A 25,121-nucleotide genomic window follows, 5' to 3' on the forward strand; every position below is an offset into this window, starting at 1 on the left:
AGAATTCCAACCCAGAGACCCACCCACCCATTCAGGGAGAATAAGGACCAATATCTCAGCACACTGGCTGCTGGTGGCACACTGGTTTGAGACACTCTACCCTATGGTGCCTTGCTCATAGTAGGTGCTCATTAAATATTGGTTGGTGAACTGAATGATCATGTGTGATTTTTTGTTCCTAATATTCTTTCTGCAGCTTTCTAAAATGTATGTATATTTACCAATATCAGTTTAAGAAGGGAGTGACAGAGACACAAAAGTATCATGATAAAGTAAGAGCAAACAGTTTCATTCAATGATGATTCATAAGAAATAATTAATTAGAAATATTAGTTGCTGGTGATAGAACTGTATTGTAAGTTTTACCATGTACTCTGACATAGCAATGACTTTGGAGACTGTACACATAAGAAGTATTTTATATATGTGTTGTTCAGTATATGAAGAGTCATTTTACCATGACATTTTGATGGAAAAATCTTAGTGCATAAGCAATAAATTTTAAAGTATGTGGTCATGCAAAATTGCATCTCAGAATCCCAATTTTGTGTATATTTAATATATTTAGTGTATGTTTAAGTAACTGCTTAATTATTTTAAATGTTAATTTCTAACATATTCATTTGAAAAAAAAGTATTATACTCATTAAAATGTATTGTGTATAAATGCAGTTTTATATTTGCTTTCTAATACTAATTGTATCAAGTTAGTATACAGTTAGAATCCATCTAACAACAAATGTTCAGAACTTTTCTTGACTGTAGCTAGGGAAACACCTTCCCAATTAGGTACTCAATAAATATTTGTAGGATAAAAAAATTCAAATTAGATGAGCTAGGCATATGGCACCTCTACTTTCAACTTAAATTTTGTATATTTATAATTCTAAAAACAAATCTTGTAGCCCATCCTGGTGTGGCACTATAAGAGAAGAACTGGACCACTAACTGCAAGGTCAGCAGTTCAAACCCACCAGTTGCTCCTTGGAAACCCTACACAGGCTCGTTATGAGTCAGAACAAACTTGATGGCACTTAACAACAATATTTTAAAACATATACTAAGATATGGTTAGAGTTAATTTTGGAGTTCAGGTGTAGTGTTGTAGGATAAGCACTGGACTGCGAACCACAAGGTTTGCAGTTCAAACCCACCAGCTGCTCCTTGGAGACCCTATACAGGGTTGCTATGAGTTGGAATGGACCTGACAGCATGTAACAACAACAGCAACAAGAATTAATTTTAAAGTCAACTTTAAAATAGTTCTGGAAAGGAATTAAGTATTAAGTACCAGATCCTTATTTACCTGAAATGAAATAGGTACCTGTACACCTTGCTCCAGGAAATAGCTCTACTGATACCACAAAGTTTTACATGACTTTGATTTTTGCAAGATAAATCTAATTTTATTATAGGCTAGAAAAACATATTCATAAAAGTACTTGATTATGAGTCTTTTATTTAGTGGATAAACAAGCTGTACTTTTGTTATTTAAAAATTCAGATGTTACTTATTATGTTTACATATGTGTATTAGTGTGGATTTAAAAATTACTATATGATGTGAAGTTATTTAAAATTAATAATAGCCACAGTTGTAGACCATTTAATTACTCAAAAAATTCTGTGGTCAAATTTAAAAATAAAATATAATGATTTTGAAAATTAATGTTTGCTTTCTATTAATATTTCAAATCTTGTGGCAGGCAAAATATTTATTAAAATTCTCATCTTCTTAAATGAAATTCTTTTCTGGTTCTCACACTGTGTCTTTCCTTGAAGTTTTGGCTTGTTTTCTCCTAAAGCAGCTGTTACAAAAGCTTAATTTGCTTTAAATTAATGAGAATTAATGTTGTCCTGAAATTTTTGTTAATTTTTTGACACATCTCAGATAGCTCAAGATTTTTGAAATATGCTACCCTTCAAGATGGGAATCTATGGGGTTTCTCAAAAAGGAAACATGGTGCTCATTCTGGTTCTACTATAGACAAAAGTCTACAGTAGAAGGCAGATAATGTATCACACAACCAGAGTGGAGTTTCTCCTTTCCACTCTGAAGGAATTCTATGTTATGTATAAAGTTAGTCAAAAATTGACGCTTGGTCCTAAATTGTGTGTAATAACAATCTCAATAGAACTTTTTTTTTAACATAGGGAAACAGTTCTCAAGTTGGAATGGTTTTGCTTTGTCATTAATGTTGCAAGGAAAGAAAATGAACACTACTGAAAAACCAAGATATTGGGAAACTCAGGTAGGAAAATGAGAGACAACTCCTTTAGTTTCCATTTCTACCTGTATCACTGTCAGACGCTGAACTGTTATGTCTTCAACTGTTTCATGCCTATTCTGCACAGTACTTTAAAAATGGAGCAAAAGTCAGACGTTTCTATTCTTCTGGTGGAAGCTGTTTTCATGATAGGGAACCTGGAAAATACTACATTCATTGGACTGTTAGATAGCCCAGTATTGTGACTTCGATAATAGGAAAGGTGGCTAGGAGGTTTAACTGCAGTAGCTTCAATATTACAAATGACCCTGAATGAGATTTACTGTGGATGGTCCTTTGAAGTAATTTCTATGAAACATTGTGGGGATCTAACTACTACCACCAATCTTGCAGGGATAGTTACTGTTGTCTGTATCATTCGAATATGGGAATCTGAAGGTAGATGTCAGTTCCAGAACAATATACAGGTTTTGATAAGAATGAAGGGTTACATAGCAATTTGTATGTGGCTTCTGGTCGTCTTTCATTTTTCTGAAAATTTAACGGGGTGTGATTTGACATTTTGGGAAATTCTCAAGTCTTCTTTGCAGAGGAGGTCTTAACATAAGAAGACAGTCTAACTTAGCGGTTGTGAATTGTCAGATAGCTTGTTCTAGTCAATTAGCTTGTCCAGGCAAAAAGACAACTATACTGGTAGGGAGTGACTCAGTTTGCAGTTTCATAAATTCTGGAAGATAGCCTCTGAAGTCTGCATTTCAGTGTGAGGTAAGGAGCTTTGGGGTGGTAGGGCACATTCAGGTTCATTTCTAAGTGGATTTATTTATTTGTGCCATGTGTAAACTGACATAAGGAGGAGCCCTGGGCACATAGTGGTTAATCCTGCTGGTACCTAGTGGTTAAGGATGGCAGTTCTAACCCATTAGCCACTCCACAGTCTGCTTCTTTAAAAATGACAGCTTTGGAAACCCTGCCAGACAATTCTATTCTTACAAGATTGCTATGTGTCACAATTGACTTGATGGCAAAGTTGTTTGTTTTTTTAAATTTTATGGTCTAACTGCTTAGCGCAGTGGTGTTCACATAAAAGATTCTCAGTAAAGATGAGCAGAATTGAATTAAACCTATTAAACCTAAAAAATTTTATTTCCTTATTTTTTAATGTCAAGTAAGTCATTCCAGGAAAGGAGAACACACATGCTGCCCCATGAAAGTGTGTCTAGTAAATTACTTGTTGAAATAATAATTAGGGTCACTATTGCTAACTATTTGGTTAGCATTTGGTCATGAGGGATGGCTATAGGATTTACTTTTAGAAATAAAACTACTTTAGAAAGAAGCTAATTTTTGTTTTAGTGAGCTCATTCGATTTGATCATTATCAAGAGATGAATATTTAAAGATAAAACTTTTGCTTACCAATAAGTAATTCTTAGCCTTGTCTGCCTTATTTGTTATAGAAAAATCCGGAATACTTTACCATTCCAAAACACTGAGTATATCAAATAATAATAGTAGAAATTACCAAATTGTCATTCTCTAATAATAATGATTATATGTAAAACTAATATTTTATATGGTAATAACAATTTCAACTGTGTGGGTTAGATCATGTAGCATAAAATGTTACAACAGGATCTTTTCATGTGATTTAAAGGTTATTTTTAATTGATGAAGTATATTACCATTCAACAAAACCTATTTTAAAGTACTTAGTCAAATGACAACCAACCTCAAATTAAATATGAGGAAAAAATAGCGCAACTAAGAAAACGACAATTTGTTTATAGGTTGAGATATATGAGGTCTTACAGTTTAGAAAATATGTATGAATAAACCCAAATTGGCATATAAGTTCTGATGTGGTCAAAGTAACAACAGATATCTTAATCACTTACCAACTATATAAATTGGATATTAAGTGAAATAGAAGTAATTGGTTGTAAGATATTTTATTTGGGTTGAAAAAGCAATGTTGGAGCAAGTGGTGCAAGCCAGGGCAAATTATGAACTAAAGGAAGTTATCACCAGACAGAGGTAATTCTTGCACTAGCTAGCTGTATGGCCTTGGTAAGTAACTTGAGGTGTTCATTTCTTCATCTGCACAAAGAGCAGGATGTTTCTAGAGATTTGCTGCCTAAGCTTGGTGAGAGAAGTCAGTAAAGGCACTATTTATAAATCATCCCTAAAATTGCCAAAAAAGAAATTAAAAAATCCAATTTTATATCTTCAATTGTCAAATATTTTGGGTAAATCGCAGCTTCTTGGCATCTTACATCCTGTTATTTATAAAATGAGGGAGACAGTCTAGATCACCAAAGTTCATTCTAGTTCAGGCATCTTAGACATTACTTCTTATGGGATTTAACATCAGTAGAAATTGGAATCTAAATGGAATATATTAGTATCTACTGGGAGAGTCAAATATTAGAAGAATCTAATGTTGTTCAAATGTGGAAAATAACTCTTTTTTATAAACTTGGGATGTAAATTAATTTTCAAATTAATAGATTCAGCATGATTTCTCTATTTCTCTAGCAGCAAAGCAATTATTCATAAATAAATCCTAAGATTTGTTTGCTGTTTTTTATTTATTTATTTTTTTGCAATAAACCTTTATCCTGTTATATACTACAATACATTGTTTATATGAAACAAACTAAGTATCTCCCCATAAAATTGCTTACAGGAGTTTCCAAGAAGAAAATAAAATAAATTCTTGTTTCAAATAGTCCCAAATAGTAAAAAGGCAGTCTTTCACTGGTTTAGGGCCACACTCATTCTGGCATCATTTCACCAATAAATCTTAAAGTGTTTTATACTTTGATGAACTCAAGATAAACTTGCAGAAAAACTCAGCTCAATCTGTGAGAGAGTAAGCACTTTCAAATTTTAAAGACTTCAAATGCATGAGAGCAAGTTTAGAAAACATTTTTATTGGACAAATTATTTAGACAAATTATACACAGAAAGCTCTGCCACTCATAACTGAGGCCTCCAAAAAGGGTTTTGTGTATTTGTATAATAGGCAATACATCAAAATAGGCCTATTTTAAATATTGTACATGGTTAACAGTTTGTTGATAGCTAAAATCACTGCAACATCTGGTATGTCCCTATATAGCTTGTTGTAAAGATTTTTTTTGTTGTTGTTTTGTTTTAAAATCAGAGTTGAGAATGAGATCATGAATGTTACAAGGGAAAACAAGTTGTGCATGCGCTTAGGTACTTGTTACCCTGGAAACGATATGGTCTTTGCATGATAAGAAATTTTTCTGCCTTACACAGTAGACAATATTTGAAGATTTAGTACAAAAACAGTGACAGTACAAGATGCTCCCCAGAACAGAATTAGCATCAAAATATAATATACCTTAAGAATATACCTTTAAATTTTTCTCCTAAAGCAAATCACATAGGTTGATTCCTATATCAATCTAGTCACGGAATGAATTAGATTAAAATAAGTGTATGGCTGCATAAAACACAGGATAAGTTCTTGCTTCCTACTTACCACATTTTAATGTAAGGATTACAAACAAAGTTCATTCTACATTTCTAACAGGTATGAATGCTACTTTAAAAGGGTTTGTGCACAAACAGGCACTGTTTTTGCTGTCGTCATTTTGTTATACACTTGGCACTAACGTAAAAAATACATAACTCCTCCAGATAGAACTGAATAAAAAAGGGGGGGGTTACGTTGAGAGCCCAGTATGTTTATTATATATATATATATTTTTTCCTTTAGGATACCATGACAGTAATTAAGGCCACATCAATAGTTTTTAAGGGCTCCTCCCCCTCACTACATTTATTGTATTGACTGGCTTACTGCTTTGGAAGAGAATTTACTAACCTTCAATGATCTATGCTTAAACTCCTATTGAGCGCTTATGTGTTGTGGTGGATGTGGTTCAGCTAATAGCATTTCCCATTTAGATAATTAATTAAAAGTAATATGATCAAGGTTAGCCTTATACACTGCTGGATAACAAAATGCAAAACCTATTCAAATGAGTTACATCTAGGAACAAATATTAAATTGCCCTGGATGTTTCCATAACAAAAGTATAAAATATTCTCTGTTGGCAAACAATGCGTGTCAGAATAACATTAAAGCAACCTGCCTTTTCTAACTGAAAAGACCCCCTGCACTATACATATTTCCTGTATACAATACTTAATTGTTTTTAAAACTAAAGCTTTATTAAATGAATTGCAATAGCAATGGCTGCCTTTATATATATATATACACATTATATAGGTGCATATATATGTGATACTAATTTATTTAACATAGTTGAGGCTTTTGCCATATGATAAAGTTTACTGTACATAAGAAAAAACTTGTAATACTGTACAATCACATAAAGGTCATATGCACTGTTGCAGTGCAAGAGTAGTTTAAACTGTAGTCTTGACTGGCATAGCAATGGCTTTTTTGTAATCCTACAAAATTGCATTCTCATATTATGTGGCCTGAATGGTCTTTAAATTGTTTTAGAAACACTGCAGGGGTTGCCTTTGGTCCACATTTAAAGGACACTCAACAGCAGTGGAGTATTGTATGGATGTAGCAGAAGAATGTAAAAAGATTGAAGTTATTGCAATTATATTTTTAAAAATAGAGAAGTGTTATGTAAGAGGCCTTTATGTAAAATTAATCCTGTATATACTTTTAGTATACTCAGTGCACATTTCCTATACTTGAAGTACAGTATATGAAAAGCGGACTAATAGGATTCTAGTATGCTATATTCTGGGGGATCAAGTTGAATAATGAAAAGAAAAAGTAGAGGAAAAAAAATGTAAGGGAAAGAAAGGAAAAAGAGACAAAGAAGTAGAGGAGAGTAAAGGTGGGGAGAAAGAACTAGAATTGTTACTAATAATCCTGATTTTTTTTTTTCAATGTTACATCCATGTTAGTCCCACAATATTACAGTTGCTCCTTGCAAAGGGAGTCCTAAAAAAGAAACAGTGAAGAGATTTTGTCTGCTGCTCATATGGAGGTGCCTCGGTCTGGGTCATTACCCAGATTGAGCCCCAGAGTAGGAGTTGGTTGGTATGGAATAGATGACATTGTTTTTATAGGACTCCTGAAAAAGCCCCCATTAGGTGCCCTGTGCCTAAAAGGGCCAGTTCGGTGCTCTGGCACGTTGCCAAAAGCAAAACCAGAGGCAGCTTTAGCTGACAGTGTGCGGCTAAGAGTCTGGATCTGCTCTGGGATAAAGGTTGTTGTGGTAATATGAGTGTTCCTGAAATCACTGATTTGCTCCAGTGCTTGTCGTGTTGGCAAAGTGTCAATGTCCAGAGGGGTCAAGTCAATTGACGAGGTGGAAAACTGTTTATGGGGGCTGTCGTCATCTGTGCACAAGCTATTTACACGTCTATGGAGGTGCTCCAGGTCAATTTCCTTGTCATCCTGGAGATGAAGAAAAAGAAGATAAGGTTCTCATCAGTACTAGCTCCCATGGTTTAAAAAAAAAAAAAAAAAAAAAAAAGTAGTTCAGCAAACATGATATGTAATTAACTGAACTTAGGGTTTTTTGTTTTTTTTCCATTTAACAAATGTATATTGAGCACCTAATATGAGCCAGGCACTGTGTTAGGTTCTGGGCATACCAATATGATTCTAAGATGATCCCTGTCTTCTAGAATATAGGTTATCTGTAATGAGTATTTTTCTTTCAGTAAAAGTTCTAAATTGAGCACACACCACATGCAACTACAAAGACATAGGGGCAGTAGCTGGGTGATGGCCATTCTGTAAGGGAAGGGACAGGCATAGGAAAAAATTAAAAAGAATAAGTAGGGCTTGAGCACCTCATACCCACCCCTTTGACCCCGACTTCTTTACACATGCTTTCTCTTAAAGACAGTCTCATTTCAAGTTGAATTTTTATTCCTTTCCACCACTCATTCTTTCATAGGTCAGAGATATATGAGATTGTTATAGAAGGTAACACTCAACACAAAAGAATCAACTTCTACTGGTAGAATTTCATACACTTTAGCTACCTAGCACCTGCATGAGACAACTTTATGAGGTAAGCAGGACTTTTAGAGACCTCATAAAGTCAGCATATATGGGTGACAACTTTAGTTTATGACCTGATTTATGTTAAATGGCTTCTAAAACAAAGATACTTTGAATTATGCTAATAGTATCTTGGTGAGAAAGGTGCTTAAAAAACAAAAAACCTGGAATCTCAGATTTTGGGGGTTGAAACCAATTCATACATCTCAAGATTTTCACTTTAAAAAAAACCACTAAAGCGCAATATTTTAAAAAGAAAATTTACATAAAATAAAACTGCTCTTGTTACCAGTTTTATTTATAGCCAAGCACAAGAAATGAAACTGGTGAGGATTCAAGCCCATCTATTAATCATAAGAGGAGAAAATATTTGTTCACAGGGTCTAGATTAGCTGTTATGAGTCAAAATCGAGTTTTTTCATTGTACTATTATAGTGTTCTTTGGTGAAAAATATTTTGATGTGCATCACTGTTCTTCCTTATCTCTCTCATTTCAAAATCCAATGAAATATCCATAATGCAGTATTATCAGTGATAATTTGGAGGGTTGAGAGATACAAATTTTATAGTTCCCACAGCAACGATATTCTAGTCATCCGTCAATAGATAAAATAATGCAAACATTTAATATCATATATAGTAATTCAAAATATCAGGAGCTTTAAGAGGACTTAATTTTGAGATTTTTGAGAACATGAAAGCCCACATTAATGTGGTCTTTCGCATTGTTTCAAAGTCAACATAGGGACCTGGAGTTTATTCCACAAAGCAAATACTGAAATAAAACCAGATTCATTTTTAACTCATACTCCACCAATTTAGAATTTGTGATAATTGAAATAAGTAGAAGGCTAAAATTTATATTTACTAAGCCAAACTTTCCTTAAAAATGTGCTGAATAATGTTGAATATCAGGTGGTAGGAAGGAATCCTTAAACTATTTTAGAAAATAGTGTTTGAAAGAACATATTAGCATGCAAAAATGCCTATGCACATGAGAAGTCATATTGATTTATGCATGAAAGTAGTTCCACTGAGAAACCAGCTAGGCATCATTTAGCTATCCCGAGTCCAAGTTATGGTAAGTATTAAAACGGCCCTACTTTGAAACCATTCAGCAAATCAAATCTTTCAGCAAACTCAGGTAAATTTTGAATTTCAATTTGTCAAGTTTTAGTGGTATGATTTCATTATTTTAAATACCTTCACCCTTTTGCTCTAGTAAATATATGATAAATGCATCAAGTAGGTGAACTTCATTATTTTTCTGTTAATTCATAGATTTCATATTTTTTATGCCTCTTTAAAAGAGATATTATGTGTAACTTTGCAGTAATTGTTTCAAAGCTCTTGAAGCAAAATGAATATGGCTCTGGACTTCAGCTAAATACAATGAGAAGGATTAACATTGAATTCTGGATGAATCTACAATCTGGGTTTGGTAAACTGGGACCATCAAAGACCCCAAAACATAACATCACTTCTAATAGATTCACATATAGATAAAGGGAACCAGCCACAGGTGGCAAAGATTAAATTCTGATTACTTTACTTTAGTCTTCCATTTCTTAGATACCAGTCTTAGAGACACAGGCAGTTCATGTTCAGGAAAACAACTAATTGAAATTAAATGGTAAGCATCTTTGTGAATTGGTCAAAGGAATCAGAAGCTTTAAGAATTACTGGATTAAAGTTTATCCTGCCATCTGGGAGAATTTCAAGACCCTTTATAGCACACGTAATTATTAGTCTATAGTCTCCACTTCATCTATCTAAACGTCCTAAAGCAGAGAATGGTGTTTGTCTTATCAATTTCTACATTTCACAAATTTATTTTCCATCTTCAGAGAAAGAAGAAACGGTTTCTCATGAACCACCCCTAACACTTAGTTATCTTTCTTGAGGTTATCTTTTCTGGAAACACAGCCCATTTGTTGATTCAACTTAGAGAGGAAGTTCTCAATCAAATACCTCTTTTGATGGGACACGAGAGCCCTTCCTCTTGTTCCACCACGTCTCCAGCATGGCTATAAAGCAGGAGAGGACAATGCCAGCAGCCAGGATACAAAAAACTCCTGCAAAGCTCTTTATGTCCAGAGCACCTCCTTTCTGCTTTGTGTCCACTGAGGAGTACAGGTCACATTGGCCATTCTTAGGCCACCATTTGTGCTTCAAGATGTCCATGTCACCGTTCTGCTGAAGCTCCAGAATCCTTGGGGGTAAAGAACACAACTCTTTGTTACTGCAGGCTTAGTTATTGCCTTGGCCCATATGCTTCCACATTTAAAGGATAGCAACTGTCAAGGGGAAATGAATCTACAGATTAGCTTGCAGAGGAAATGCTAGGAAATCAAAAACATTATTGCTTGGATTCTAAAGACATTAGAACCAAACAGTACGGCGGTACAAACAGTTAAGGTTAATGTACGTGGCAGTCAAAAGGTGGTTATAAGTTTGATCCCACCCAGAGATGCCTTGGAAAAAAGGCTTGACATGTGTGGCGCTGTGGGTTAATGCGCTGGACTGCAGCGTCAGTTTGAACCGCAAGGTCGGCGGTTCAAGCTCACCAGTCAATCCTCGGAAACCTTATACAAGGTCGCTATGTGTTGGAACTGACTCTCTGGCACTTAACAACAACAATGTACTTCTAAAAAAAACCCAAACAGCCATTGAAACCTCTGTGGAGCACAGTTCTACTCTGACACACACCAGGTCACGGTGAGCTGGAATAACTCCACAAGTGCTATATTTAAATTTTTTTTTTTTTAATAGACAAAGTTGTTTCCTTCCTTCCCTTGTCCTGTTTCTCCCTCATCGATTCTTCCTTTCTCTGGCTTCTTTTTTTTGTTGTTGTGTAATTCTATAATTAGAACTACCCCCCACCCAACCACCCACTCCCGCCAGTTTGCTCCAATGTGCTTTTACAATTACATTTCAGAAGCACTGTTTTTATGTGGTTTCAAGCTGCTGCCGTTCTGGGCTCCTTCCCTACAGAATGATGCTCTGGATCTTAACGCTTTTATAAAGAACGTTTTGCTGCTAAGAGCAAGACGCTGACATAATATCGCCCAGCATATGTTACAGACAAAGAAATTCAATTAAAAAGACTTCTATTATTTAACACAGTGTGGGAGAAAGCCTTGGGGTCAGTTTGAAGTTGATAAAATACATCGTTTTTAGTTTTTCACACAGCTGACTGAGTTCGTTTCCCTTTTAATGCCAAAGGGAAAATCATCTTACTTTGGTGAACAAGAAGAAAAGTTGAACACAGACTTTCAAAAAGAAGTTAAATGCAAATGACAAATGTCCTTAACCTCCCCACCCCACCACTGCCAACCTCTTTAAATGGAGGTTTTGACTACTGGACTACAAGGAAGGTTTGAACTGCAAGGTCGGCGGTTCAAAACCCTAAACAGGGTCGCTATGAATCGGAACTGACTCAACGACACTACACAACAGTAACAACCATTACTCCTTAGACCCACCTGAGACATGCCTAGCTCTGGCCCTTCTGCATATGCACCTTGTCTCATAGGACAAGGAGGGTCAGGTGATGTGCCTGCTCACAGTCTGCATCATCTTCAGGACCATGGGCTTTCCTGACCAAAGAGCTGAGAGTGCACTTTCCGAGCCCTTGAAGGCCTATTCCTCAAGTACTTCTTGAAAGCAGACTCCTCAGCTAAGGATGCATCATTAGTTTAAGGAGCAGGGTTTGCTGAAAGTGTGCACAGAGATGGGCTGTAAGAGCTCGGGTGTGGGAGATTCTTCACTAGGCAGCACAGAGCCCAAGGTAGGAAGAGACTGAGCCACACGCTGACTTCTTGAGCCTTGGGTTCTTGCAGAGCTCCAATCTCAAACTCAAAATTCAAACCTGGTGTCCCACTGCTTATGCAGGTGTGAATACATTTTATCTAGCATTTTCTTAGCTTGATTTATAATTTTTCCACGGTTAGGATTTGTGTACCTGCCTTCGTACTCTTGCTCAGGATCTCGGAGAACTAAACTATCTAGAAGTGGGGGTAAATTATCCACTGTTGTTGTTGTTGTTATGTGCCGTAGAGTTGGTTCCGACTCCTAGCGACCCTGTACAGGGTTTCCGAGGCTGTAAGTCTTTACGGGAGCAGAAAGCCTCATCTTTCTCCCGTGGAACACCTGGCAATTTTGAAAAATTATTCACTGTAGGTGGTAGACAACCTTCTTAATTGTTTCATGCCATCCATATGTCTGGAAAAATGAGCAGGATGGACAAGGAAGAGGATTTTAATTAGAGTAAGACCCATTCTAGTAGACCTAGATTATTGTATTTTTGGCTATTTCCACCTCTCCCTCTTTGTGCTTCATGTGCACTACTTTAGGATCAACAAAACATTGCATCCTTCCCCACACTTATACTTTTTCTCCTGTCTTCTAATGAAATTGATTTGGTGCTGTGGACCACAAGGTTGATTGTAGTTCAAACTCACCAGCCCTCCTTGGAAACTCTATACAGGGTAGCTGTGAGTCATAACAGATTCCTTGGCACTTAACAACAACAACAACAACAAAAGTTCTGTTGCCCCAGAGTATTTAATAAGAAAGCAGATAATTTGATTAATTGAATTTATTAAAGTAATTATAATTATTAATGGATTACATTAATATTAATCACCATTATTCCAGCCTTTGCCACAGACTAAAAACCAGTATTTTCTAGAATTTCCAGAAGTAAGATTTATGGGAAATTAGCTCCTAGAGGGACTCTTAAAGAAAAATTGTTGCAGACATTAACTTTGAAAACAGCCTTTTGGTGACTTACAAATGTATTAGCCAATAATGGCTCTACCAAGACCTGTAAAAAATACAACCTGCATTTCCTCTTTTCTTACTTTTCACCTCCAGTAACCCAAATCTAGGTCTTTGAGGAACACACTTGAAAAATGATTTCTCAATCCAAATACCTGGCGCTATGTTAGGAATCTTATACATATATAATTATAGCATCTAAGTTGCTTGCTGGGCCTGTCTATGAATGCCTCCATTCAACTGATCTTGGAAAACCCTTGATGTGTATAAGAATTTTCAGTTTGGCGCTTAATCAGGTACCACCGAATACCTTGAAAGAAAAAGTTATTCATCTCTGAAAGATTATTTTTTCTTAAATTTGAAATGATAACATTTTAATTTTTTTTATAGAAAGGAAACTGTAACTGCATTTATAAATAGGCACAAAATGAATATTTGTTGTTGTTGTTAAGTACCATCAAGTTGATTCCGACCCATAGCGATCCTGTATATGGTTCCCAAGGAGCAGCTGGTGAGCTTGAACCACCGACATTGCAGTTCAAATGACTTTGCAATATGATGCATTAGCCCACAGTGCTACACCAGGACTCCAAATGAATATAGGAAGGCATAAAATGAGGTCCTGTATTTATCTGCTCTCCAACTCTTTCTGCATTATATTGGTCAGTATCTGGGATGTGTAAGATTTTTTTCCTTCTTAGCATTTGTCATCATTTATTACTATTTGTGGCTGGTTGATTTGTGTCTTCCCCCTTTTCCAGAATGCATACACACCATCCTCCATATTGCCAAGCACATTGAAAATGTAAAAGGATCCTCCCCTCATGGCCTACTTTTATCTCTTGTTATTGATACAATTTTCTAATAAATTCCATTGTTTTGTTATGAACCTACCCTTTCAGTGAATGTTTGAAAAACAACTTGGTGCCAGGCTTTTTTTGGATACAAAGTTCATGTTTCACTAAGACTAGATGTTCGGCCAGGTTGGTCTGGGTCACATGTGAAACTGTTTTTTAATGTCCTCCATTCATATTCATCCATTCATTTACTTAGTTATTCAAGATCAATTATTGTCAACTCTTGACTTCTTCCTCCTCAGTGGTTTTGAAACCTTATGTTTTATTCAATGACTCTGTCTACTTATTTATTTATTTTTTTGTAGGACTGGAAAATATTTTGGTTTAAAAAATAATGATTGAAATATACACATTATACTTAAATCAAATGGATTTGTTTAATTGAAGATTTTTTAGGTTCAATAAACTAGGTGTGGCACTGTGGAATAAAGCACTTGACTACAAAGTCAGTTTAAACCACAAGTTCAACCTAATACAGGGTTGCTATAAATTGGAAGTGATTTGTTGCCACTTAACAACAACAACAACAAACTAGGTGATGGGGGTTTATTGAACAGAAGAAATGAAGGGTATACTTTGGTGCCTTCAAGTATCACCTGTCATGCAGATGTCTTTATAATGCTCATCTCACAGTCACTGTAGCACAGCTGGCTAAGAAATTGCCTAAAGGCCTCATCTTTGGGTATACACAGAGCATATATAAAAAGAGCATATTTGAGGATACACAGAGATACATAGAACTCCTCAGTTCTTTTCAGATATTTAAAAGTAGCTCTGTATTGACCCTGGACAGTTAGAGGAACAGAAAATACTTTTTGAAAGACGAGCAGGAAAAATAAAAAACAAAAAACAGTAGTCTGATTGGCTACCACAAGAACAAGCAAGCTGTTCCCCAGGGAGCCATCAAGGCAAGCAATCAAGTCCCTTCAGGACAAACCCCTTCCCAAGACTGAAACTCATATGGAACTGAGCAGGCATGTAAGTTTGCTGGTGACCACACTGGTTTACTGGTGAGTAGAAGTGGGGGAAAGGCAGCAATGAGATGTGGGCTGAGTGTGACCACATTCCACAGACTGTAGTAGACCTAGAGATGAGAGAGAGAAAAGTAAGGGCTGGTTGGTCCGAAGTATGATGAGACCTGTGGACTCCTGAGCACATGGACAAGGACATAGCCATGGAGGGCAGGAGTTGAGAGGGAAGCATCCAGCTGATATGAAGTGAGGGAAGATGCACAAGAACACCCAAACTTGCAGACAGTATCCATTTGACCTAGCCTCGATGGCTTGATGATCAGAACTCAAATTAGAGTAAGATTAAAAAATAATTTTTGATAAGGAAAAAAGTGTAAATTGCTACAATTTGATGAAATCGACCTATACTTATGGATGTAGTAGCTCAAAATATCAACTGAGAGAGGAGTCTTCACATCAAGGATCAATCTTATCCCCTCTGTACACAGGGTTGATAAAAATGAGCAACCTAGATATTGGCTACATAAAATGGGGGGGGGGGAAGGGAGGGACAATAAAGGCACAAAGTGACTGGCTTACAAGTTTTCAAGAGGGACTTCAGTTTCAGAGTGTGCAGGGGGAAGGTAGAATCCCCACTGAATAGTTTTCATCTTGTCTAAATGGGTCTGGTAAAAGGAGAAGGGGATAAGATTCTTATGGTTCAACAGTGAGTAATTGTTATCATGACTAATTGTGATTGTCACAACTGTAAAGGTAGAAGTTTCATAACATAAAATGGGGAGTAGTTAATCATATAGTCCAGAAACAAAGGACCCTAGGACCATCAAGGGAGAAGAGCAGGAGTGGAATGTGGGACTCTATCCAAAGAAGCAGCAACACCAGAGATGGAGATAGAGATGAGGCCATGGAGAGATAGAACAGCTGAGGGCTCTAGACTCTTAGAAAGGGAAACGCTGTGTGCTGGTGGCTAGGAGGCAGGTTTGCAGAATATGCCCTTTGGTTGTTTAAATTTGGTTATGTACCCTTGAGTGTTTTTTGTGTACATTAAATAAAAACAAAAACAAAAAGCAGAGAGAATGGAAGCAAATACAGTTGAATTATGATGCAAGGAGAGGATTGTAATCATTTCAATGAAATAAAATATGATAGAATGAGTTAAAAATGAAGCTCTCTCATGTACACTATCAATCAATTCACACACCCCTCAAAAAAGTTCTGTAGGATAAACACTGGACTGCAAATCACTAGGTCAGTGATGATTGTTGTTGTTAGTAAGTGCCGTCGAGTAGGTTCTGACCCATAGCGACCCTGGACAGGGTTTCCGAGGCTATAAATCTTTACGGGAGCAGAAAGCCTCACCTTTCTCCCGCAGAGCAGCTGGTAGTTTCGAACTGCTGACCTTGCGGTTCACAGGCTGATTCATAACCACTACGCTACCAGAGCTCCTTAGAGTCCATCAATCGCTCTGCTGGAGAAAGATGAGTCTTTCTGCTCTGGGAAGTATTTAAAACCTTAGAAACTTTACACTGGGTCCCTATGAGTTGGAACTGACTGTATGGCTCTAACAACGAATAACAACTCCTTTTTTATTGTATGTGTGTGAGACTGAAAAACAGCCCTAGAGGAAGTTAACTTTTGTGTTATTGGCAGTGAAAGAATGTAGTTAGAAAATTCTTAATGAGCAAAAGGAAACAACTTTAAGTGAGTCCCAAGGAATGATTGCAATTTTGTATAATATCCACAAGATGGCACTCTTTGCTCACAGGAAGCAAATTGTTATGGCAGTTAAAGTTACACTTCTGAGAATCTGAAATGCATAAAGTATAGATTTCTTGGGGATGTGTACACTAAAACCATTAGAAGTGCAGCTAGTAAGTTTTAGAATATGATGGCTAAAATCCGCATCTTGGAGAGCAACTAGAAAAATTCCTGCCAATTTATCTTAGCGTGATAACAGAAAATATTTAATTTTTAGGGTTATTGTGGTGAGAATTAAGGAAGTCATATAATGAGGCATCGCTACCTGGAGTGGCGCTGTGGGATTAAGCACTGGATGGCAAGGTCTGTTTGAACCACAAGGTTGGTGGCTCAAACACCAATCGCTCCTTGGAAACCCAATACAGGGTAGCTGTGAGTCGGAACAGACTCTATGGCACTTAACAACGAGAACCATTGCTTGGCACTTACTACATTTCCCAAACTCAAAAGTTGGAATTATTATTGCCAGTCTGTGTGGCTGTCGTTTTTTCTTTGGACCTGTTCTGGTACATATTTTTTACCAGTACCAGTGCCAGTTGCATTAGAGTTGATGCTGACTCATGGCCACCCCAGGTGTGTACAAGTAGAATTGTGCTCTACAAGGCTTTCAATGGTTTGTTTTCCAGAAGTAGATTGCCAGCCCTTTCTTTTGAGGTGCATCTGAGTGGATTTGAACCTGTAGCCTTTTGGTTAGCAACCACACAAATAAATTTCAAAAGTTTGTGGGAAAATGGAATGAAAGATAATATAATTTTTTTCCCATGAACTTTTTGAAACCCTTGTCTTATTTCCATACGTATCAGTGAATGATGGGTGATGGGTTCACTAAGAAGAACTTAGAATTTCCTTTTTCTGTCCAAAAGTGTTAAAACATTTGCAATCTCACTGAACAGAAAAATCTTGAAGTCCATAAAAACTAACTACAATTTCAAAATGGTTAATAAATCAGTTCTGCATGCATTAAATCTTTTATTGATATAAATGAGCACATTTCACAGGAAGGGAGTGGGCAAGCAGAGGAAGGAAGCTTTCATATTCAAATAAAAATGCTCAACAGTTTTGAGGCATTCATCTTTAAAGCTCTTTACTTACTTTGAAGATAATAGGCTGATTTGGGTGTGGGAATTACACTAATTATTGACCACTTACCATCTTTAATCATTACTCTAGGAGTTAATTTTTAAATTAATCTATTTATAACAAAACGGGTTGCTGAAAGATGGAGGCAAATTTTGAATCCCACATAGATAACTTCAACTTTGCCTTGAACACGATGGCTGTCAAGAGACTTCTTCCTACATCATCAAGGCCTTAGGTAAATCCCTGGTGAGCCAACTGAAAAGAAATAATGATTAACTGAGAAAAATGATACCTGTCTTTTCAGTGACTTCTTCTGAGAAAGAGATTAGGAGCAATAAGAGATTTAAGAAAAAATAAATGCAGGAATTCTTTTCTAAGATGAGTTTTGTGGAAACTTCTTGTGGTCCTCTTGTGACTAGAATGAGTATGATTATTGCCCCAGGATGAGGATAATAAATTACTTATTTTTGAGGTTTATTGTGGTAAGAATGGATGAAACCATATATAAAACATTTCCAGCATTGTTTTTAGAAGGGACCAGTTCCTGGAGAAGGACATCAAGCTTGGTAAAGTAGAGGGTCATTGAAAAAGAGAAAGACCATCAACGTGGTGGATCGGCACAGTGGCTGTTACCAGTGGGTTCAAACATAGCAGTGATTGTCAGGATGGCAAGGGACAGGGCAGTATGAGTCAGAAATAACTGACCAGCACCTAACAACAGCAATATCAATAACTGTTTGTCATTTAGAAGCCTATCAAGACGGAAAACCTAGAATTACTATTGCTAGCAGGTGTGACTACCATTCTTTCTTTGGACCTATTCTGGTACATACGTCTCACCAGTACCAACACCAGTTGGCTTTACATTCATAACAACATGAACAATTATAATGAAAAGGGCTACAGACATCACTTATATTGTTCACCTTCCCTTCTCCTCCATTCTTTATATGAAGCAGTGATTCTTTCAAATTTTCATAATATAACACAATCAACAAGGTTCTGCACAGCATAGATAACTGTTTATCATAGAGATTTCAGGATGGGACTGGGAGGCGGGGGTAGTGGGGTGAAGAGGCTCCCGTTTTCTCAGGCTTAGCCTTGGTTATCCTGAGCAGAAGGGATCAATATTTTAGCAATATCCTAATATAGCAGCCAAGAGACATCTGTTGGGAAGCTGTGATGAAGAGATATTAACTAATTAATTGGGTCAAAACTCAGTTCTGTCTTTCAACATATTTCCCTCCATTATGTCACACTGATTTTAATATGCAAGGATAAGCACTTGACTGCAAGTTTGGTTTGAACTGCAAGTTCGGTGTTTCAAACTCACCAGCCACTCCTTGGAAACCCTATATATAGGGTCACTGTGAGTTAGAACCCACTCGGCAACACTTAACATCAACATTTAGAGAAGAATTAAGTCTTTTAGTTTTAGAGACTTGGTAGAACCCAAGTAAAACTGTCATCTATGTTTCCTCTAAACCTAATAATATAATTGTAGCATGATTGTGATTTTATTCATAACTTTTTAAAGTATTGAAGAGCAGAGATGTCAGCTTGAGGACTAAGGTGGCCTGACCCAGGCCATGGTATTTTCAATAACCTCATATGGATGTGAAAGCTGGACAGTGAATAAGGAAGATCGTAGAAGAATTGATGCCTTTGAGTTGTGGTGTTGGAGGGGAATATTGAAAGTGCCATGGACTGCCAAAAGAACCAATAGATCTGTTTTGGAAGAAGTGCAGCCAGAGTGCTCCTTGGAGGCCAGGATGGCTAAGCTTCGTCTCTCATATTTTGGACATATTGTCAGGAGAGACCAGTCGCTGGAGAAGGATGTCATGCTGGGTAAGGTGGAGGGTCAGAGAAAAAGAGGAAGACCCCCAACGAGATGGATTGACCAGGTGGCATCATTGATGGACTCAAGTGTGGCAGTGGTAGTGAGGTTGGCCCAGGATCGGACATTGTTTCGTTCTGCTGTGCATGGGGTCGCTATGAGTCGGTTCTGACTTGATGGCACCTGACAACAACAACATAATCTGGATATTCAAAGAAAATATAACTTTCCTCTGTAACTCTATCGATCTTTTGTAGGAGGGCTGTGCCTGCTGAGCAGTGAGAACAAAATCTAAATTTAGCTCCATGGGGTTTAAAATTTAATCTGATCCAGTCATTTAAAATGTCTCTTTAGCTTTAACTCAATGTACTTTATGAAGTTACTCAATCTTTCCTATCCCTTCCCCTTTTCTTTGTTCTTTTCCAAGATGGCATCTGGATTTAGGGCATTCAACATTGTGTTCTCTATATTAAGATCTGGGGTAAGTGAGCTACTGACTTCTTGATGATCATTAGATTTGCTTTTGCAGTTTTCTTTGAGGGATGAAATGGCTGGGACCAGTCCTTAGACAGTAATTGGTGACTGATTTTACCACCTGTAGAAGTTTTAACTTTGTGAAAGTTGACTCACTTAAAAAAAAAAAAAGATCTCTCAGCCACTTCATGGTGTGTTAACTCCATTCTGATGATTTGGCCTCCTTTGGCTATCTGAGTAGCTGCATGTTCCCTGCCATTTTCTTCAGCCAGTCCATGACTATTTTGTAGCATTTCAGACACTTTTATGGTATCACCATGTCACTAACCATGGAGGGTTCCAAGTCAGGTCCCTGTCACACCACTGGGAGCAATGGGAGCCTGGGAATGAAGACAGAACTTTGTTTTTTCCTGACCATGCTGCTCTGATTTCTCAACCATTTGACTCCTTCTCTGTTGATAGAGAAGCTGGTGTGCCCAGCGAGGCCCGCTTTGAGGTCCTCATGGGAAGGGACGAATCAGACCCTCTACCTCTGATGTGTCTTACAATCTATCAAATACCCTCACACTTGCCCATATTCCATCACCCCCTGTCTGCTGCTAGAAACTGAGTAGAAAGATGGACTTTTATTTCCACTCCTGCACAGCCTCATTTAACCCTAAGCAATCAGGCTTCTTGGACCATAATAACAAAAGGAAATTCTGGATACAAAGTGGTTGAAACTTTATGATCTGTAGCTGCCAAGCATTTCTTTGATTTGGATGTATTGAGGCAACCTGGAGGCAGAGATTGGTGAGAATGAACAAACACTATTTTAATATTCTAAAAAATATATATATCTACTACAGACTTATGAATTTCATGTAACCATGATTGGATGGTTACGATATTTAGGATAGAGTTCCATTACTTATCAAGATGTAACATCACTTATCACTAAGAAAGAAATTTGGAGAATTTTGAAAAAATATTTTTGAACACACCAAGTTAATCTATTTTGATCTAGAATACCACACTATTAAGTTCATTTTTAGGGCTCCCACAAAATTTTGCTCTTTCCATAGTCACTGAAAAAGAATTAATACAATTATGCAGACTATTTTTTCAGGAATAAGTCAGCTCAATATGTTTTCATTCATTCATCGCTTCCTTCATTTGGGTCTTACAAAATGTAGGTAAACGCCGATGAAAGCAAAAGTACTTATCAAAGATCAGATTTTAGCATCCAATTAAGTGTATTTGTGATCTGATTGGCATATCTGATATCTCAGTTTGAACATCTGAGCTGTAAAAACAAATTCTATCAACTTCCTATTAATCAGGCATTAGCTGATTTTTTTTCCTTAAGGAAAATATCTTAGTGATCAGTTAGTAGCATTAGAAGCAACAAATATGTATTGATAACATCTAATACCTTAATAATACCATATAGCCTAAGGGAAACATAGAAGCTATTTCTTTTGTTTAAATTGAACTTTTTGCTAGTTCTTATAGCTAGTTGAATAAAATGCCAGTTGCTCTAAATACAATCCACTAAGATTGCCTGAGATCATATAAATGAATGGTACTTTAAATAAGTTCAAAAATTGTATCTAATATTCCAAAGCTTATATGTGTTGTAAAAGACAAGACAGTAAATATTTAAGAATTTTGTAGGCAAAATGGTCTCTGTTACTACTACTTAACTCTGCCCTCATAGTGAAATAGCAGTCATAGACAATATGTAAACAAATGAGTATGGCTATGTCCTAATAAAACCTTATTTACAAAACCAGGCCAAATTTGACCTGTTAGCTGTAGTTTGCTGACTTGCTTTTGCTGTTGTTGTTGTGCCTTCAAGTTGGTTCCGACCCATAGCAACCCTGTATAGGGTTTCCAAGGAGCAGCTGGTGAGCTTGAACCACCGACCTTGCAGTTTAAATGACTTTGCAGTCTGATGCATTAGCCCACAGTGCTACACCAGGACATGCTTTAGATCCTCATACTAAATAGCTGTATGACATGAAAGGACTTGTTTAAAGTCCTGTTATCAGAATGAATCAGAGTCTCTTTTAGCACCAGAGATTATCACTCTAATTCCACTATCCTCTCAACGAAGCATACTAATGCATCACCACTCATCTTTCAAAGATCCCTGGTAATATAATGGATTATGCGTTGGGTTGCTAGCCTCAAGATCAGTAGCTCGAATCCACCAGCCACTCCATGGGAGAAAGATCAGGTTTTCTGCTCCTGTAAAAATGTGTAGGCTCAGAAACCTTACACAGAGTGTGTCTGAGTTGGAACCGACTTGATGCCACACCACCACCACAGCTCATTTTTCAGTGTGCTATGCTGCTATGCTGTGGTGGCCTGCATGTTGCTGTGAGGCTGGAATCAATGCCACCAGTATTTGACATACCAGCAAGATTACACATGGTGGGCAGGTTTCAACTAAGATATACTGAGAAGAAGGATCTGGTAATCTGCTTCTGAAAATGTCGACAAATGAAAACCTTATGGATAGCAGAACATTTGTAGTATAGGGTTGGATGCTAGAATACATCAAAGTATAATTGGGGATGCGATGCCTTCTCAAAGTAGAGCTGACCAGTGGCATCATTTGGATTGGGGTCATCACCCCCTTCTCACAGCCTTCCTTCCCATACCAGAAAACACAGAAGCCTTAGTAATGCTTACTATCAATTTTAATTCAAGAATAAAATGTGATCAATATAGCTGTAAATTGCTTAAATGTAATATATTTCTTAGATCATATGAATACTAATACAGTTTTTAAAAAACACTTTCTACACTGAATTACACATTATTAGTTACAACATTAATGGCAACTAAGCAGACGTCTTTTTTTATTTTTCTCCTTTCCTTTATCACCTCATTCTCAAAGAATTTATTGATAAAGTTTCACAAATACTAGTTAATACAACTCTGTAGCTAAAATATTAAAAACTTTGACAAAATCAGCATCTATAAAAACACTTGCAGCAAGAGTAACAACAGTACATGCAGATAAAACTATGTGTTTCAAAACCATTGTAACTGAGTAACACTGACAGCTCTTACTAGGACACATTAAAGGTTCAAAAAGTAAATTATTGTGGAGTTTTAGGCTAATAGGTATATTGATACATATAAACTGGGGTTACAAAAATGTTATAACTAACTACAGAGATATTTTTATGAGAAAGAATGAATTTCTGCTGAGACACTGAAAACATTTTTTTGTAGACATTCATTTTGGTGTTACCCCCTCTGACATTGTTATCTAATATAATCTTCATACGCCTCACTTATGACATCACTGGGTTCAACCTTACTGCCATGTATGAAATAAGGTTATTAGAACCTTCATTTGCTTATGTGGCATTGTGGTGCTTTGAATTTATTTGAAATGCCTTTTCTATCTAAAGTCTTCCTAATTCCCACCAAGTGATTGGGTTGTTGTTGTTGTTGTTGTCAGGTGCCATCAAGTCAGAACCGACTCATAGCGACCCCATGCACAGCAGAACGAAACAATGTCCGATCCTGGGCCAACCTCACTACTGCTGCCACACTTGAGTCCATCAATGATGCCACCTGGCTGATCCATCTCGTTGGGGGTCTTCCTCTTTTTCTCTGACCCTCCACCCTACCCAGCATGACATCCTTCTCCAACGATTGTTTCTTCCGGACAATATGTCCAAAGTAGGTGAGACGAAGCTTAGCCATTCTGGCCTCCAAGGAGCACTCTGGCTGCACTTCTTCCAAAACAGATCTATTGGTTCTTTTGGCAGTCCATGGAACTTTCAGTATTCAGTGATTGGGTGAGACCATGCAAATAAGGTGTACAAAACTCTAAGGCTGGGATTGGTTAGTTTTGCTCTCTTTCTAAGTTTAAAAGGAGTCATCTCAGAAGCATAAATGGAAGATCCCAGGACCATCAAGGAAGAAAGAGTATGACAGACCAACACAGATCAGCTAGAGAAACAAAAGATACTGCCTGAAAGAAAGGCCAGCAGGAAAAAAACAAAACAAATAAAATATGGCAGTCTGTTTGACTATTACAAGAACAAGCAAGCTGTTCACCAGGGAGCCATCAAGGCAAGCAATTAAGTCCCATCAGGACAAACCCCCTTCCAAGATTGAAACTCAAAGGGAATACACAAGTAGGCATGTAAGTTCATTGGCAACTGCATTGATCTACATTTACATGCAAATGAGGGAAAATCAGTAATGAAGATATGGGCTGAGTTCTACCATGTTTCATAGACTAAGAGAAAAGGTTGGTTGGTCTGGAGTTTGGGAAGACTTGGGAACTCCTGAGCCTATAGACATTAACCTAACTATAGAAGGCTAGAGCTGAGAGTGAAGTGTCCAGCTGATATGAAGTGGGGGGAGATGCACAAGAACATATAAACTTGCAGATAGTATTCATTTGACCTAGCTTGGGTAGCTTGATGACAAGAGCTCTACCAGAGGAAGATAAAGAAATTGTTAAAGGAAGCAAGTGTAAATTGCTACATTTGATGAAATTGATCTATACTGTTGGATGTAGTAGCTCAAAATACCAACGGAGAGGGAAGGAGTCTTCACATCAAAGATAAAACATTTCTCCTGAGTACACAGGCTTGATTGTTGTTGTTATGTGCCGTGGAGTCGGTTCCAACTAATAGACACCCTGTACAGGGTTTCCAAGGCTGTAAATCTTTATGGGAGCAGAAAGCCTCATCTTTCTCCTGCAGAACAGCTTGATAGAGATGGGCAAATTAGACATCGGCTATCTAAACTAGGGGTGCTATAAAGTCACTAAATTACTGGATTATAAGTTTTCAAGAGGGAATTTAGTTTCAGAATGTGTGGGGGAAGGTAAAATCCCCACTGAATACTTTTCATCTTGTCTGCCATATAGCAGGGTCTGGTGAGAGGAGATGGGAATAGGATGCTTTTGATTCAATGGTGAGTAATTGTTACCATGACTAATTGTGATGTCACAACTGTAAAGGCAGGCATTTTGCAATATAAAGGGTGCGGGGGGAGTAGTTAATCTTACATTCCAGTAAGAGAGGACCCTAGGACCAAAGAGGGAGAAGAGCATGAGTGGAATATGAGAACCTAACCA

At 37.1% G+C, this 25,121-nt stretch overlaps 1 protein-coding gene across 1 annotated transcript in view; it reads right to left on the reverse strand.

Annotated features, from left to right (window-relative positions):
* Nucleotides 1-5,144: 5,144 nt before the first annotated feature.
* The window catches only part of GRID2 (glutamate receptor, ionotropic, delta 2), a 992,360-nt gene continuing 972,383 nt past the window's right edge, over nucleotides 5,145-25,121 (reverse strand). The window contains exons 9-10 of the mRNA XM_006876921.1: nucleotides 10,236-10,476; nucleotides 5,145-7,649 (exon numbers count right to left, since the gene is read on the reverse strand). Of these exons, the coding sequence (XP_006876983.1) occupies nucleotides 7,227-7,649; nucleotides 10,236-10,476 (664 nt within the window). The 3' untranslated portion in view covers nucleotides 5,145-7,226. The remainder of the gene's footprint in view (nucleotides 7,650-10,235; nucleotides 10,477-25,121) is intronic.

Source organism: Chrysochloris asiatica, unplaced genomic scaffold (genome assembly GCF_000296735.1).
Source record: "Chrysochloris asiatica unplaced genomic scaffold, ChrAsi1.0 scaffold00427, whole genome shotgun sequence".
NCBI classification, from domain to species: domain Eukaryota; kingdom Metazoa; phylum Chordata; class Mammalia; order Afrosoricida; family Chrysochloridae; genus Chrysochloris; species Chrysochloris asiatica.